A 17104-nucleotide genomic window follows, 5' to 3' on the forward strand; every position below is an offset into this window, starting at 1 on the left:
GTCTAATCTGAAACACTCCAATGAACTACGTATTTGAGAGCAACAAAGAGGTATATGTCATTTAATTATGGTGTTCTGTTCTAAATTTAAACAATTGTGCATGGTTTTAATATCATTGCTAAGAGGCTCTTGCTGTGCTATCAGAAATCATACAGGCATCATAGATAGAAAGCAGCAGCACAAGGTTAAGTTGAACAACAGAAAGCCTTTATGCACTTGCCAGCTTCTCTGAGAAACTCAAACCATTCTGTTTCTAACCTAGAAATTAAACTCTACAGTCAGGAGACACTTCTTATCAATATGAGTGTTCACTTGTCTCATAAAACACCAATCCGTTTTCCCTGTATCATACATACATTGGTAGAAAACCTCGATCTCTGGTTGCTTGTGCTTCTCATCAAAACTGTTGATAGTTCAATCAGTTCATGTTGTTATTTATTTTTCTTACAGTAATTTTGGTTTCTTTAATCATCAAGAACATTACAGCCAATGCAAAAGACATCACAGCATAATAAATTCTTTCTGCACAACCAAGGTGAAGGCTGCTGAGGGAAGAAGGGGAATGTATTTCTGCTCACAATCTTATAGGCTTATGAAGAACTAATCGTGAGAGACAGTTTGCCAAAAATCACTGGCCTTTGAGGAGTTGTTGTGTACCTGGGATGCTAATCTGAACCTTAAACTTCTCTAAGAATTTTCCCATACCTTGCTGAGGAGAATTTAACATTGCACTGCTGCTTGCTGCTGCAGGAACGTGACCTATCTGCTTCCAAACGGAAGGATCAGGAGCAGAAGGGTTGTGTTTTGCTTTCAAAGTCAGCAAATGCTTTTCTCCACAACGGCTCAGGAGTTTATATAAACCGAAACATAAAGGAGAACACGGCAGAAGGTACAGCAAGAACAGAATTCCACGTTGCTGGTTCAGTTCCTAACAGCCTGAAAGCAACTCAGTTAAGGGGAGCTGAGTCCTCAGGGGCAAAAATCAATGCTGAAAAAAAGTGCACAGTTTGGCAACAGCTTTACCTTCGTAAACCAATCCCTTTCTTCTGTAGTTTGCCAAATATAAGAATTCTGATGATTCAGCTGTTAGCCGGTGCCGTGAGAATGAAACAGAGCAGACGAAAGCAAGCTGGGTTTTGTTCCTAAATTACTGAACAAGAAGTAATTCTGAAAGGTTGCCAGAAAAAAATCCTCCTGTAAATTTGAAGACAGAACGGAGTCCAGAGGTGCACCTGTGTGGAACGCAGCTGGTTTGCAGAGCTACTTCATCACAGAACCCTTCCCGTGATGGGCAAGCTCTGCCACACTCACGTTATTCTCTGGAAATTACACTCATACCCTACTCGCAACATTTTCTTTTGTACCGAAAAAACCTAATAGCAGAAATCGAAGACGTCAGAAAGTCACTGAAACTGCCTGACTAAACGAGGGGCAGGCGCGGCGGTACCGTTACCCATCCCTGAACTCAGCCTACGGGGCAGACAGCCGTCCTACCTTAGGGGCTGCAACACCTTTTCACAGCACGGCGGTCCGTCCGTGCCGTTCCCGCCGAACTCCGGGCGGGCGGGAGCCCAGCCGCGCCGACGGCCGCCCGCTCCGCAGCTCCGCCGCCCGAGCGCCGCTCGCCCGCAGCCCATCCCGCGCCGCTCCTCAGGGCCGCCCCGGGCCGAGGCCGACGCTGCCGCCCGCCGCGCTGTTCCCGGGCGGCGCCCCCGCCCGCCGCGGGCTGTTCCGCTGCCGCGCCCCCTCCCCCCGTCGCGGAGCTCCGGACCCAAGATGGCCGCCGTGTCAGTTTCGGGCTTCGCCGCCGTTCGGCCTTTGCTTCTCGGTTCCCGTCTCTCGCGGCGTTCGGTGAGTAGCGTCGGCGGGATCGCCCCGTCTCTATCGCCCGGTGCCGGGTAACGCGGGGACGGGCGGCCTGCGGGCCTCGCGGCCCGAGGAAGGGGAAGGCCCGCCGGGCTCCCCGGGCTCGCGGCCTGTTCCGGCCCCGCCGCCGCTGTGCGCCAGGCCCGGACCGGGCCGCTCGCCGCCCCGAGCCCAGCCGGCCGCTTTCCTCGGGAGGCCGCGGATGAGGCGAGGCTCGCGGTCGGGCCGCGGGCTCGCGGTCGGGCCGCGCTCTAGCTGTGGCGCGAAGGAGCGCGGATGAGGCTCCGCGCGGGCCCGGCCGGAGCGGTGCGGGCGCTGGGTGCGCTGCCCGGCGGCGGGGGGTGGGGAGCGGAGCGGAGCGGCGCCTGGCTGCAGCGGGCACGCGGCTCCGGATTCCCCGGTGCGACTGTCTGGGTTGAGGCGGGGCGCCGTGCGTGCGGCCCGGCCGGGAGAGGGATGGGCTGGAGCCGTAGCAGGTGCAGGGCCGTACTGAGCGAACGGAGTCGGGAAGGTCCTGAGCCGGTTATGTAACGGCCCGGAGCTGTGCCTTTCGTGATTGCTGGTGAAAAGAAAGAGAACTCCGAGCACGGAGCTGTTCTGCGCGGTGGTTGTGAGTCCTTCTAGTGCTGGAGCCGTGCGGTTTGATGTCTGTATGTAAATACGTTCGGTGCGTTGATAACTTCTTGAATACTTACTAGAAATCAAATTGGAAGAGAACAGAGAGAACACCTGGCTTATGGATGAAGCCTACCTTGCAGAAAAATGTTATTCCTTTTAATAAATAGATCATGAATTCTTCAGAGTTGGTGTGCTTTTACACACGCACTGTTACCATGCTAAGGAAAAGTCTTCGTTGAAGAGAACTGAAGGCTGTAAAATAGAACCTCCTACCTTCACATCTGCATCTTTAATTAATAGTGACATAAGCATTCCTTTTTCATTTGTATATGATCGCTTGTTACTTTGTCCTCAAGTGTGCTTCATCTATGGAGGATTATACACTTGTAGTCTTTTCTACAGTGGCACATTTAATGACAATCTCAAGCTGTGTTTCTTTACTTTTTTTTTTACCTGATGCAACAACTGTCTTGGCTTTTCTTAGCGGGAGGGAGTCAGGTCTATGATTTATGCTCCTGGAAGAGATCTGAGAGTTCCTCGCTGTTTGCTCAAGATTCTTGATTATTCCTACTGTTTTCTATTCAAATTCCAGAGTGTCTTCTGTGTGCAGAAATGAAGAGGACTGCTGGCTTGGGTTGTTATTGTTTGGTTGTGTTTTTTTTGTTTGTAGATCCTTGACATACAAATGTTTTTAATGTTCGTGTAGGTTGTGCTCAGCATTGATATAAAAGTTGGTGTAGAATTCATGTTAACTTTGTAGATCAGAACAACAGGAGCACACTTTATTTTTTTCCAACCTCAAGGTTGTATAGAATTAATTTTTGCAATATTAAACCACCGTTCATTAACAATGAAGATAGAACCTTAATTGTTACTTCTGTGTAACAACTGGAGTAACTGATTAAAGCTTTGCCCTGTGTGTGCAATGAATTAATGTTGGCTGTTATTTTTTTTTGTAATTGTTAATTGCAAATATCTCTTTCTCTTCCAGGTGTAATGTTACAGTGCTTCTAATTGTGAGCGTGCAGACCAAAAGCTGAGGTGAGCTGCATTGAAATCTTTATATCTTTGTGGAAAACCTTTGTGAAGCTGTTACTGGATGTATTGGAAAGAATTAGGAAATTTCTAATTGTTTTGCTTTCTTCTCCCCAGTGAGACGACACTTAATGTTTGAGAAAGGAGAAGTAATTCAGGACAGAAAACGTGTATGCTATGGTTAGCTGTTTCCCATCATCCGAGAATCTGTTTTCCCAGTGTGTGAAACTTGTTCAGCATCAGGATAAAGGATAACGACTCTATGGATATACAGAAGTCTTCACCATGGTAAAACTCGCCAACCCCCTGTATACGGAGTGGATTCTGGAGGCAATCAAAAAGGTAAAGAAGCAAAAACAGCGTCCTTCAGAAGAGAGGATATGCAATGCAGTGTCTTCATCACATGGCTTGGATCGCAAAACTGTGCTGGAACAGTTAGAGTTGAGCGTTAAAGATGGAACTATTTTAAAAGTCTCCAACAAGGGTCTCAACTCCTATAAAGATCCTGATAATCCTGGGAGAATAGCACTTCCAAAGCCTCGGAACCATGGGAAGTTGGATGGTAAGCCAAATGTGGACTGGAATAAACTCATCAAACGGGCAATTGAGGGCTTGGGTGAGTCTGGTGGCTCATCCTTGAAGAACATCGAGCGTTTTCTGAAAGGTCAGAAAGATGTGTCTGCATTATTTGGAGGTAGTGCTGCCTCCGTTTTTCACCAGCAACTACGATTAGCTGTCAAACGTGCAGTTGGCCATGGCAGGCTCCTTAAAGACGGACCTCTGTACCAGCTCAACACTAAAGCAACCACTAATGCTGATGGGAAGGAGAGTTTTGAGTCTCTTTCCTGTCTGCCTCCGGTGTGTCTCCTTCCCCATGAAAAGGATAAGGTAAGACCCAATTTACGTAGGTATTTTTGTGTCCTTGGTGAAACGTTTCATTACGCAGTCACAGTTTGAGGTCAATTTGTTTAACTTGCATCTGGTAAAATAGAAATGGCAAATATACTTTAAGGATCCTCTGTTCGTATTTCTGAGCGTGACCAGAGAAACTTGAATAGAGATGATGATCTGTGCATTGGACCTGGAATCTGCAAACAAAGTACTGTGGGGAAATTACCTCTTATGTGCTCAATTCTGCTGTATGGAAACATGACAGGCTTACCACGTGGTTACAGTAGCAAAACTTAGGCAAGTGAGCCTCCTCATTTTAAGTTGCTTTAAGATAGGGTAGATTGATAAAGCAAACTCAAGATGATCTAATTTTTGTGTTTTAATTTGACTGCCAGATTAAAAGCTTATCTGAATACAGATAACACTGCAAAGTACTGGTGAGCCAAATATTGTCATAGAGGCTTTAAGCATTCACAGTGAAGAATTCAGCTTCTGTCCTCGTATAGCTTTGTTGTTAAATATGAAGAGAAGGTACGTAGGTGATAGCAGTTGAAAGGAGGAGTGAAATCAGAGGATGTGGAGAGCAAAGGAAGTGCTGTAATGAGCAATCATGAGCTACTACTCTTTTGTGTGCCTTCTACCCATCCTTGAATGTAGCTCATTATATAAACCAAAGCACTTTTCTGTTGTTTTCTCCTATTTTCATGTTTCCTTTTTCCCCTTTCTTCCATCCTTTTGTGTGCCTGAGGTCTTTGACTGAGGAGTCAAACCTCAAGATCGAGTGGTTAGATTGAAACTGATACCCAGGCAGTGTCTTTCCTATCATTTTTATGCTGCTGTGGAAGCAGAGTAAGACTGAAGTCTTTGTTTATTCACCATCCATTTGCCACTAATCATATCTATATATTACTCATCTCCAGGAGTTTTACAACTTGAAAATTATTTTTTCTATCCACAATATATATATATTTTTGATGGATTTTTTTTGTTGTTGTTGTTGTTGACCAGTGAGGAGGTTTTTGAGTATTCTGCTCACAGTTTCCACTCTGCAGGGACAGGGAGTGTTTATGATCTCTTAGGATTTGAAGACTTAAAACTACTGTAGGAATCTTCCTCCTAAGAAATCTGCGCAGCTGCTTTAATACCAGTAAAGATTCTCTGAAATTTTAATTGTGGGAGTTCTGGTGTGGACGAAGACCTTGATGGAGTTGAGTTGTAGGCTGGTGGAATGTAATAATATGATGAAACTCCCAGTAGCTTTTTCAAGTTCTCCGTCCAGATTTGTGTCCTACGTACTTCTCCAACTCTGTAATGAAATCAGTAAAGAAAACTGATGATAAACAAACCTGGTACATGTGGGAGCTGGACTGAGAGTGGGACATACCTGCCGTGCATGTTACTGTTAGCTATGTGCGTTTCACAGCCTAATCAGTCATCTGTCAAAACCCAGCACCAGTCTGAGATTCTTTCAGATGAAGTGTTCCCTGTTTTTGTCACAGAACAGAATACATCAGATTGGTCATTGATAGTATGGGCTACCATAAATACTGAATTTCTTTTGAGGTTTGTGTTCAGGCTGTCATATATTCTACTTATTTCTTCTCTACCCGCTCAAGTCTGAGGAGCTTGAACACAACATGGATGGTTATTGGGTTTAGAAGGTCTTACTGTAAGCTTTTGAACATTAGCTACAGTAGAAATATTGCAGAGGGTTTCCTTGCTAAATTCTGACTTATTTTTTGATCTTTTATATTAAGATTCCACATTTCTACTCTTCCTGTGCCATCTCCGTGCAGTGTAACTCATGCTGAGTTTCATGCTAGTTTCTTGAGTAATTTTGAAGATATTACATGAAAACATCTGTGCAAATTCTGTCAGCATTAACTGACATGTCAGTGGAAGCCAAAAGATCATTCCTGTTCTACAGGATTTTGAACACATTTTTTTTCTTTCTGCAGATGTTGTGATAATCTTCCTCCCTTCTACTGTCTTGCTGCATCTCCACCAGTTAGGTGTGTGCAAATGCATGCTGAGGTGTAGTAGTTTTCTTGCTGAGTGCTTGAGAGTGGTGAGGTTTTGTTTGTTTTCTTCAGGGGAATCATTCAGCACAGCTTTTTCAGAAATCTCACTGCCACGTTTCTTTAGTTTGGTTCTTGAAATGGTTTTGGCAATAAGACAAACAAACCCTTGGTCTCCCAGAACTGATAAATCCTAGTGACATTTTTCATGTTCACTCTTCTTCTATCTTGTGACTCTTCAGCCTTTAACATCCTCTTGAGAGCTCCTTATGTATTCATGTCCAAACTTAGGATTCTTAAGGTGTCATAATTCTTTGTTTCGTTTAGAAATATGTTTTCTACTCAGCTGCAAGTGCTTACCTGTCTGTGTTTGACCACAGTGTCACTTTGTTTAGATGCCTGAAAGTGAATATTCAGTTATGTGTATTTGCCTGTGTGAAAGTTGACATTTAAACTTTTCAAATAAAATTAATATAAAATTGGTGCCATAGAAGTTTGTTTCGTAAATATTATTTACTATTTTTTTCCACCATCTCTCTTCCTCAACTTATGCAAATACATCACAGAATTCAGGGCAGAAATTACTAGCAAGTTATCATGGTTCATCAGGTAGCAGTGATGCTTTGATATCTCTAGCCTGAAGACACAACTTGGATGAAAACAAGGAAATAGAACAGAGCCTGCTGATGAGTAGAGTTCAGTGCAGAAACTGGCTTATCTGTTAGTGACAGTGGCTGATTAAAAGAATATAATAATTGTCTTTGAGTGAACTTCACTTTAAGGAAGTAACATTTTTTTCTTTCAGTGTCCAGTATTTTAGGAGGTAGAATGGGAATTACACTTCATAGTATCATAGTATTTCTCTGACTGTAACTGAGTTTGGCATTGATAGTGTGGTGAGTAATAGACTGGGAAGATCCACAGTGCTTCCCCCCATAAAGGAAAATAAGAAGATAGGAAAGGGAATGGCAAATCGTTGCAATATCTAGGTGTAAAGGAAAGAGAAGACTGCTGAATTGCTGCTGCTTGCCTGACTATCAGGCAGACACCACCTCCAGAATATGTGAGGAAGTGTAGATGGCAGGCCTTTCATACTGGATTAGTCAAAGAGATGATAAGCATGGAGCAAAGAACATTCTATACTGAGAGTTATCCATCAGTGGCTTTTCTTGTCACATCCGTAGGGAGAGAACAATACAAGCTACATTCTAAAGAACACAATCCCAAAGTTACAGTGCAGTTTCCAGTTGCGCTGTGAAACTGCTTTTTGTGTCATTTTAAACCAGATAGGGATGTAGTAGATGTAAATACCTAAATATTGTCCTGCAGTGCAGCCAAGAGCAAAACAAGACATTCAAAAAGCCTTCCCTGGAAAACAAAAAAGTGAGGAGTATCCCTGTAGCTGGAATAGGAGAAATAATTCCAGTGGGTTCCTTGTGCTGGTATTTCATACGTTCTTATGGCATGTCTGTTTCTCAGCTGTGTGTACCTATTGGTACAGATAGGAGTTGCTATAAATGCAGCATCCTGTAGGCTTTCCCTATAGCAAATAATAGGTCTAAATCCCTCTGTTGCATCGTGGTGTTTACCTAGTGAAGCCAAACATCTTGTATCTTTTAAAAAAGTTTCTCTGCTTAAAGGGCACCGTGGTTGTTTTGGAGGAATTAAGCACACAATTGTTGCACTTAGGTTGTGTCTGCCTTAAGTAAATACCTGTTAATTCCATATCTTAAAGCAAAGAGCTTTCCCAGTACTGGTAAGGAACTTATTTCTGCATTGGTCTGTTCTGGGTGGAGTACAAAAAGGATCTGCAACTGGAGCATTGTCATTCCATTTTGAGAGCTCACCCCTGTTCTCCACAGGTGCTCTTCAAGCTTTGGTTACCAGCTGGAGGAGGATTAGGATTCTCTCCCTTCCAGCTGGCTCCTTGGAAGAGAGGTTGTAGTTCTGTCTGAATAATTGTGGTTGATAACAGATGGTCTCCATCTGTACTCTGTAACTCTGGAAACTCAAGTGCTGAAAAAATTACCTTGAAATTGATTTGCTTGATTAGTGAACAGGTGAAGTAGCTCATAATAATAAAGCAGATGTAAGCGTGTCAGAAAAGTTACTGTCATTAACAACTGTAAGTGGATGCTCTGAAATAAAGCCTTTAGGATGAAATGATGCATGGTGATACAAGAATTTGGAGAATTGGTGACTTAAGCAAAGGCTTGTGACTGTGGGAAGACATGAGATGTTGTGATGGAGTGATACTACTGAGGGGTACTACTGAGGAGAAGGTGTTTGTAATGGCACACACCTTCAGAAGAGGGTTAATACAGAGTATCTGTCTAAAAAGGATGAGATTAGGCCAGTGTGTCAGCTGAATGTAGTTCTTTTTGTCGTGGTGATTGTTAACAGAAATGGAAAGATGCATCGCTGAAGTTTGGCTATTAAAGGAATCTTATACTGCAGAGTCATAAAGCGTGGACAGGCAGGGTGGATGGATGATGGAGAACATTGCTAAATGAATGACAGCTTGACTCCAGAGTCAGCTGCGTTATGTAAGAAGGGAGGAAACAACAGGCAGAAAGAAAATAATCTGCTGTCATTCTGCCCTTTGCCTAGTTTCCCAGCAATTTTATCTTATGTCAAAGCGATGGTAGAATAAAACAGTTAAAAAAAGTATAAAGATGAAATGAAGTAACGTCAGTTTCACCAAAAGATGGTTTCCATGTTCTTACAGTAAGTACAAACATGCAATCAGCAGAAAATCTGCTAAATAAATCCTATGTGTGACAGACTGCTGAGTCCTTTGAACTCTGTCCTCCGTGGAGCAGGTGGGTAAGTATCTTTTATTCCTGCCTGCTCCTTTGAGAGTTGCAAGCTAAACTTTCTGAGTCGTGTCAGTCTTCATTCTACCTGTTTAGATTTTTTGTTTATTTGCTTTCCTTTATTTGTTGGGTGTTATCTGCCTTAACTTCTCTAGACTCAACAATTTCCCTGACTGTAGAATGCCTTTTCTTGCAGCAAGTAAAACTGCATTGTGCACTGAATGAGAAATTGTAGCTTTTTTTCATTATTCAAGAGTCTGACAGCCTTTCCATTCTTGCTGCTCTTGTGCTGCACTGGATTTTTAGTGAGATTAAAAAGAAAGGACAGAGAAGGGTGTCCAAAACCAGTCTTTGTGCGTAGCACCCCAAATCCCATTGATAATCTATTTGCTTGTTTGGTGTTGAAGGCAAATTAAGTACTCTGTGGACTTGTATGAATGATGAATTACAGGTTTAAAGTACTGCTTTTTCCAGGTATGATTCTATGAAGATCTATGAATCACCCAAACTTACTAATTATTGTCAATGCCTACATCAGCTGCCTGTGTTAAAAAATGGGTTGGAACAAATTATTTCTCTTGCTACTCAGCTAAATACCTGAAAATGCTGAATTCTGTGGGTCAAGAGCCTGGAGTTTCTTAAATCTTACTGTGATGAATATGGTAAAACATTGAGCAGTGGATTTTGGTGTTGAATAATTACATGCAGAGTGTTGGGCTTTATTTTGTTTTGTCGGTTTGTCCGTCTGGTGTTCGAGGCCCTACAGCTTCAAAAGGAAAGGGTAGAATTCAGTCCTGTAGTTTCACTTGTGTGGTTATCCTGAGTGAACTACAGATAGCAGCCCTCTGTCAGGTGTTTTTAATGTGCACTGAGTTCTCATTCACAGCTCTGTTTCATACTTTTCCTGCAAGCACATTTATGTAGGCTACTGCACTGTGTCAGATGTTCCTATCTGCTTGTATTACTTCTCTAATTGAACTGCTTTTCCTGCCTTCAGGGATGCAGCTGATGTTGAAGGAAAGCAGGGTGTAGTATCTAAAGATGTAATTATTTATTGGACGCACAGAAATTAGGTATTCACAGAGGTCTCTTCCCTAAAATAGTTACTTGTTAGAAATCAAAATCATTACGATGATTAGGGATGAGCTGCTGGAGGGGAGCTCTGCGGAAAGGGACCTGGGTGTCCTGGTGGATGACAGGTCGGCCATGAGCCAGCAGTGTGCCCTTGTGGCCAAGAGGGCCAATGGCTTACTGGGGTGCATTAAAAAGAGCGTGGGCAGCAGGTCAAAGGAGGTGATCCTCCCCCTCTACTCTGCCCTGGTAAGGCCTCATCTGGAGCACTGCATCCAGTGCTGGGCTCCCCAGTACAAAAAAGACAGGGATCTCTTGGGAAGAGTCCAGCGGAGGGCCACAAAGATGGTGAAGGGCCTGGAGCATCTCTGCTGTGAGGAAAGGCTGAGTGAACTGGGTCTGTTCAGCCTTGAGAAAAGGAGACTGAGAGGGGACCTGATCCAGGTCTATAAATATCTAAGGTGTGGGGGGCAGAATGGTGAGGCCGGACTGTTTTCAGTGGTGAGTGGAGACAGGACAAGGGGAAACGGCCGGAAACTGCAGCACAGGAAGTTCCACACAAACATGCGCAAGAACTTCTTTACAGTGAGGTGACGGAGCACTGGAACAGGCTGCAGGGAGGTGGTGGAGTCTCCTTCTCTGGAGATGTTCAAGACCTGCCTGGATGTCGACCTGTGCGACCTGCTGTAGGGAACCTGCTTTGGCAGGGGGGTTGGACTCCATGATCTCTGGAGGTCCCTTCCAACCCCTACAATTCTGTGATTCTGTGATTACCGAAATTCCTTATTTTCTGTGGAAAAACAAAAGATCATGGAATGCAAGTTAAAAGTTAGGGACAAAGGATATAAGGGAGCTTCTATGATAAAGCTTTGAGTAAAGAGAAATGCAGTAACTCGAGCTGCCAGGCTCCTGAGTCGGATGGTCAGCTGCAGTGAGTGCCTTTGGGCTGCAATGGGGAAATTTGGAGCTCTCTCCATAGGTTGTTCTCTTCCCCCCTGCCCAGTGACCCTGCAGGCAGGAAGTCTTGTGATGTGATTCTGGCAAACGAATCGCAAATCGATTTAATCCTGTGAGAGGAGATTTATTGTTGGTTCTGGGAATTTTATTTAATGATGTCGTGTCTAAATATTTCAAGCTAACATTTTGTGAAGTTCTTATCGCAGCAAGGCACTTACTTTAGTTTGAGTGCCAGCCTCAAATCCTCAATGATTTTGTTCCCATAGATTTATGGATGCCATAATCACCGCATAGAATTCATCTGTATATACTGCACTGTCCAAACTACTAACCTCCACGTTACTCTTGCACCAGCATTTCAGATGTTCTTTCTGTAACAGTGCAAGAAAAGATTTGATTTGAATGTTCTCAATTCTTCTAATGACCCTCTTTTGTTTCTCTTATTAAGAGAGATGCATTTCATACTTTTCTTGTCTTTATTTTTTCTCTCCTATGCTTATTTTGATGTTATCTCGTTTTAGGCTGTCTATTCTTCCATTTAAATACACTTCCCTAAGCAAGACTCAGCTAAGTGAGTTAGAGACAGAATGTCTCCACAGGCAAACACACGTGTGTTGTTGTAATAGACACACAAAAGGTTCTTACGGTTTACTTAGATTTGTTTTCTTCAGCACAAAAATTACTTTAATAACATAATTTGGGAAATATTGTTTGGGGTTTGTTTTTTCCACTATGTACAGTAACATCAAAGCATTATCTGTGAAAGAGCTTTGGTAACCTGAAACCCAGCCCAAAGCAGCACCACACCAGTTACTGGGAAGAAAATTTATGCCAACCAAAACCAGGACAGAGACTAACAAAACCCCATTGCCTAGCATGAATTCTAAGAAGCCATCTGTCAGTGCTGCTAGATAGTAACTTCTAGTTAGGATTCTATTATGCTGTAGTGACAGTGGTTCTGTCAGTACTGATGGTGGTGGGTTGTTTCACTGCAGAACTGACAAACTAACATTCAGGATGTTTTTGCTGTTTAAAACAAAAATAAAGAAGGGAGGTGAGGGGTGTGTGTGTGTGTGTGTGTGTGTGTGTGTGTTTCTTTTACTCTAGCTTTGACTTTGCACTGAAGTGATGCCAACAACAGACACAACTACAAGCAGATGTGTGATGATGGAGCAAACGCAGTGCTGATATTTAGTGAGTCTCTGGTGGTACTGAAATGTTTGCAGAAGGGAGTGTATTCAGGTTATTGACAATTACCACTGACAACATGGGCTGCAGCTTGCTATGAAGGCTTATCTGTCCATTTTGAGTAGCTTCCTAACTCATTTTTCCTGATTTAAGAAGACAAAAGCAGACGGATTGGCCAAAACTGATTTTTTTTGGATTTATTTGTTTCTTCTCCCCCTTAGGTACTTTTTTGAAGTCTCCTAAAGGGAGAGGGTATGGTTTGTGTAGAGCATGTTTGGTTTGTAGACATCCTTTGTATAGTAACAACATGTGCTTAGAGGCTGGCAGCCTGTAAGATGCTGTCAGTCTCATTTATTCTGGCTTCCTCCCTCACTGAGTCTGGTGACATCATGCAGATGGATGCTCTTGTGAGAAAAACAGCAGAAGGAGTTGAAAGTCTGCCAAAAATTTGCTGTATGAAACTGAGCTGGCTGCTTCCAGTCTTATTTTCATTCTTATTGTGTGCTTGCATTTTTCACTTGCCAGGATGTTCTTTGCTGAACAAACAGAGCAGCAGTGAGGTCTCTCCCAGCTTTAACATAACGCCCTTCACTGAGCTTTAGAGGAGTAGCAGTCTTGTGTCTATTGACCATCATTTCAATTAAATTAATTATTCTAAAACGTTTTGAGTTCTAATAGTACCTAATTCCCCCCCAAACTTGAACTCTTTGCTTTGTAACTCTTGTTAAATGTGTTTGCAGTTTGTCTTAGGTGGTAAAAGCAGGAAAACATCAAAATTGTGAAGGTTGGGCTTGGAAGAATTGGATCAAAGACTGGACAGTGATTATGTGTGGGCATGCAGATTTGAAGGACTGTGGGATAGCAGCTAGAAGAGTTGAAAAAGATTATTTTCGGCTTGTTGTCCTTGCAGATGCCCTATAAAATTCTCTTTGACTAAATAAATTATTCTCAAACCTCCTGCAGAGGATACGTGAAATATTTGACTTCTTTCCCCCAAAATTGTGTGAATGTTGCAGCTTTGCTAGAAGGTTGCTTTCACAAACTATTAACACAGCAGTTGTTAAATGAGGCCAGCTGTGTTTGAGGAATTATTTTTTTTTTCTGTGAAATACTTTGTTCTTTATCCTCTTCCAGTCTGCAGAAAACTGCTTTTATTCAAAGGGAAAAACTCAACTTGTGGAACAGCTAATGAAATCCACCCCAAAGTTTTGCCAGTTAATAAATTATAGAAAAATAAGATATGGGGAAAGCCATAACAGGTAGGATTATTCATGTGTCTCTCTCTCCATACATATTTTTTGTAAGGAATATGCAGCTATTAAGGTCATGTCAGCATTTCCTCACAACCTCACTCACCCAGCTGGAAAGCACATACAATCATTTGAAAACATTATCTAAACTGAAACAATTCAGATGTGAACTGGTAGTACAGGCAATTCTTAATAACTTACATGCAAGTCTGCAGACCACAGTAGGGCTGTTTTTTTAATCCAGGAGCAAGGTATTTTGTATTACAGCCAGTGCACGTGTTCTAGCAGTCTGCATGATGCAGTGTTGAGTGGCAATCTGGAAGTATCATGAAGGTTTGCTGCTTGATCATTTGAACGACCTTTATTTGTAAATAGTCAAATTAGGTTTTCTTCTGGCTGTTGTTAAACTCTGCTCTAGCCATATGAGGTTTGTATAGGTGGTGCTGGATTTGGTGGTGGTGTTGGTATAGGTGGTGTTGGTATAGGTGGTGTTGGTATAGGTGGTGTTGGATTTGGTGCTGGTATAGGTGGTGCTGGATTTGGTGTTGGTGCTGGTACAGGTGGTGCTGGATTTGGTGTTGTGTTGGTATAGGTGGTGTTGGATTTGGTGTTGTGTTGGTATAGGTGGCGTTGGATTTGGTGTTGTGTTGGTATAGGTGGTGCTGGATTTGGTGCTGGTGCTGGTACTGGTATAGGTGGTGTTGGATTTGGTGTTGGTGTTGGTATAGGTGGTGTTGGATTTGGTGTTGTGTTGGTATAGGTGGTGCTGGATTTGGTGCTGGTGCTGGTATAGGTGGTGTTGGATTTTGGTGGTGGTGTTGGTATAGGTGGTGTTGGATTTGGTGTTGTGTTGGTATAGGTGGTGTTGGATTTGGTGTTGTGTTGGTATAGGTGGTGTTGGATTTGGTGCTGGTGCTGGTATAGGTGGTGCTGGATTTGGTGTTGTGTTGGTATAGGTGGTGTTGGATTTGGTGCTGGTGTTGGTATAGGTGGTGCTGGATTTGGTGCTGGTGTTGGTATAGGCGGTGTTGGATTTGGTGTTGTGTTGGTATAGGTGGTGTTGGATTTGGTGCTGGTGTTGGTATAGGTGGTGTTGGATTTGGTGCTGGTGTTGGATCACTTGCAGTGTGAGTAAAAGTGAACTAAGGCACTGATTAACGATATCAAGTCATTTGCAAACACAAGCACAGGGTAACTGAGACACATCTGTGTTAAAAGTTGATGAAGGACCCCTAAGCAGGGGTTTTGGCCAGTGTTTCTGGGATGACTATGGCTGGAGAATCCTTTCCTGGCTTTCTGTGGCCGTGAAGATGCTGTCTTTTCCTCACCCACTTGCAGACTGTGCTCTGCATAACTACCTGCAGTTGTTTGATTTTTCTCTTTCTCAGCAGAAACTGTGATCTCTCTACGAACTAAACCTATGAATATGTTTCAGGTTGAAAGAGTTTGTCAGATGATTTAATTATAATATAATGTAAACACCTTCTGTGACTTACCAAAGGCTGGGATAAACACCGGTATTCAGGGCGTGGGGTGCTAGGCTTTCATTTCTGAGTAGCCATTCCTTGCTGTGCAGCCTTGATCTGACAGTGAATTTATTCAGGTTGCTTCCACCTAGTGGCTGTTGTAAGGTGCACACCTCAGCCTGGGAGAATGCTGGATCTGTAGCAGTGTCAGGATACAGCTTGAAACTTCCCTTCTGTGTGAATGGGGAGCAATACGTAACAAGCTGATTCTGCAGGAAGCCATTCTGGAGGTAGCTTTTGCTATAATCTGTAACGTGATACAGCTGTGCAATTTATGTGCCTGGAAATGTGCCATGAAACGTGCCACTTTTTTTCATGTTTCCATTGTTTTAACAAACATTTGTTTTTCTAACAAATGTTTTTATTCTGTATGCTCGCACAAGTCAAAATTGGACTTGTATCTTTGCTCTTAAAACTGTAACTGACAGACTTTTCTTGGTAAATGCAGAATTGGATTAGGCAGAAATACCCAATCCAACACTTAATGTTACTGGAGGTAAGGCTGTACTTTCCCTCTCATTAGTTGATCAAGTATCTTTAATTCAAACCAATCAGTTGACTGTGCTCATTACTTGAGGAAGCTGTTACATAACATAGCTTACAGTCCTGTGGCATAAAAACTTTACAAATTAAAAGTATTGCTGACTAGTTAATACCTAGCTGTGATTTTGCAAGTGTTGCTCCTTCTCTTAAATATCTTTTTCTCTTAGGGAACGTTTAAATAACCTGAACTTTTCCAGACAAAACTTTTTTGTGTGCTGCTTCTGAGTGCTAAATAGGACACTTGCATAATTTCTTGTGCAGGAATTTCCTTTTGTTTTCACTTTTCATACACATGTTGATGGTGTTGTGGTAGTTGTCATTGTTCCATAAGATATATTTTATTTCAGTTAACGTATCACAAACGCTTCTGGGATGATGGCTCTCTGGATACATGATGGGAATTTCTAACATTACTCTGTTCTGGGATCATGTGTGTGTCACCTTGTAGCTCATTCATTTGGTGACAAATTGACATCAACATGCTCTAGTTTCCTTTCTCTTACATATTAATTTGCTGCTCTTATTTTTCCAAGTTTCCCCTAGTCTTGGAATTCCATTCTCTTTTGCCTTTGTGCCTGGGATTATTTCTGCTGTCTTTGGTGCTCTCGTTTTTCTTTGGGTTACAGTGCTAATGCAGTATTTACTATGAGGTGAGAAGCAACACAGTGTGCAGTACATTCTATTTACATGTGATACAAATGCCTGCATGATTAGTTGTACTGTGTAATTTGCTGCTTTGATATACTGAGTGACTTTGTTGTCTGTTTTTCACACACAGCCGGTTGCTGAACCAATTCCAATCTGCAGTTTCTGCCTTGGTACAAAAGAGCAAAATCGGGAGAAGAAACCTGAGGAGCTCATCTCTTGTGCTGACTGTGGCAACAGTGGTAGGTGACCACTTCCAATGCTGCTGGTAATAACCCAGTCACCTGAGACAGAAGAGTTTAGTGCAGTGACTGACACTGATCCATACGTACTGGGATTATGCATGTGTGACATGATATGGTTTAGCTGAACTGAATCTCTTGGTTCTGGGAGGAAGCACTTAAGTTAACCTTACACACAAGCAGTTCATTTACTCCCTGGAAGTTTCTTGAAAATCTGGTAATGATGGCTAGTGTAACTCAAGTTGTGAAAAAATATCTTGGTGTGCTTTTGAACACGGCCCTGCCATTTAGTTTCTAGGGTGCTGTGTATGAGTGAATAAGGGTAGAGGCACCTAAAAACAGGAGTATCTGGATAATCACATTTCTTTGTGGAAATACATGATTAACAAAGTGAACTCTGTGAGCTATCTGTGATCATTAGCAGCAGTAGGGTGGTTT

The 17104-nt window shown here is 42.7% G+C and overlaps 1 protein-coding gene across 1 annotated transcript in view; it reads left to right on the forward strand.

Annotated features, from left to right (window-relative positions):
* The first annotated feature begins 1740 nt into the window (after nucleotides 1-1740).
* The window catches only part of KAT6A (lysine acetyltransferase 6A), a 30165-nt gene continuing 14801 nt past the window's right edge, over nucleotides 1741-17104 (forward strand). The window contains exons 1-4 of the mRNA XM_048927958.1: nucleotides 1741-1851; nucleotides 3476-3525; nucleotides 3637-4407; nucleotides 16558-16666. Coding sequence (XP_048783915.1) covers nucleotides 3805-4407; nucleotides 16558-16666 — 712 coding nt within the window. The 5' untranslated portion in view covers nucleotides 1741-1851; nucleotides 3476-3525; nucleotides 3637-3804. The remainder of the gene's footprint in view (nucleotides 1852-3475; nucleotides 3526-3636; nucleotides 4408-16557; nucleotides 16667-17104) is intronic.

This window comes from Lagopus muta, chromosome 27 (genome assembly GCF_023343835.1).
Source record: "Lagopus muta isolate bLagMut1 chromosome 27, bLagMut1 primary, whole genome shotgun sequence".
Taxonomy (NCBI): domain Eukaryota; kingdom Metazoa; phylum Chordata; class Aves; order Galliformes; family Phasianidae; genus Lagopus; species Lagopus muta.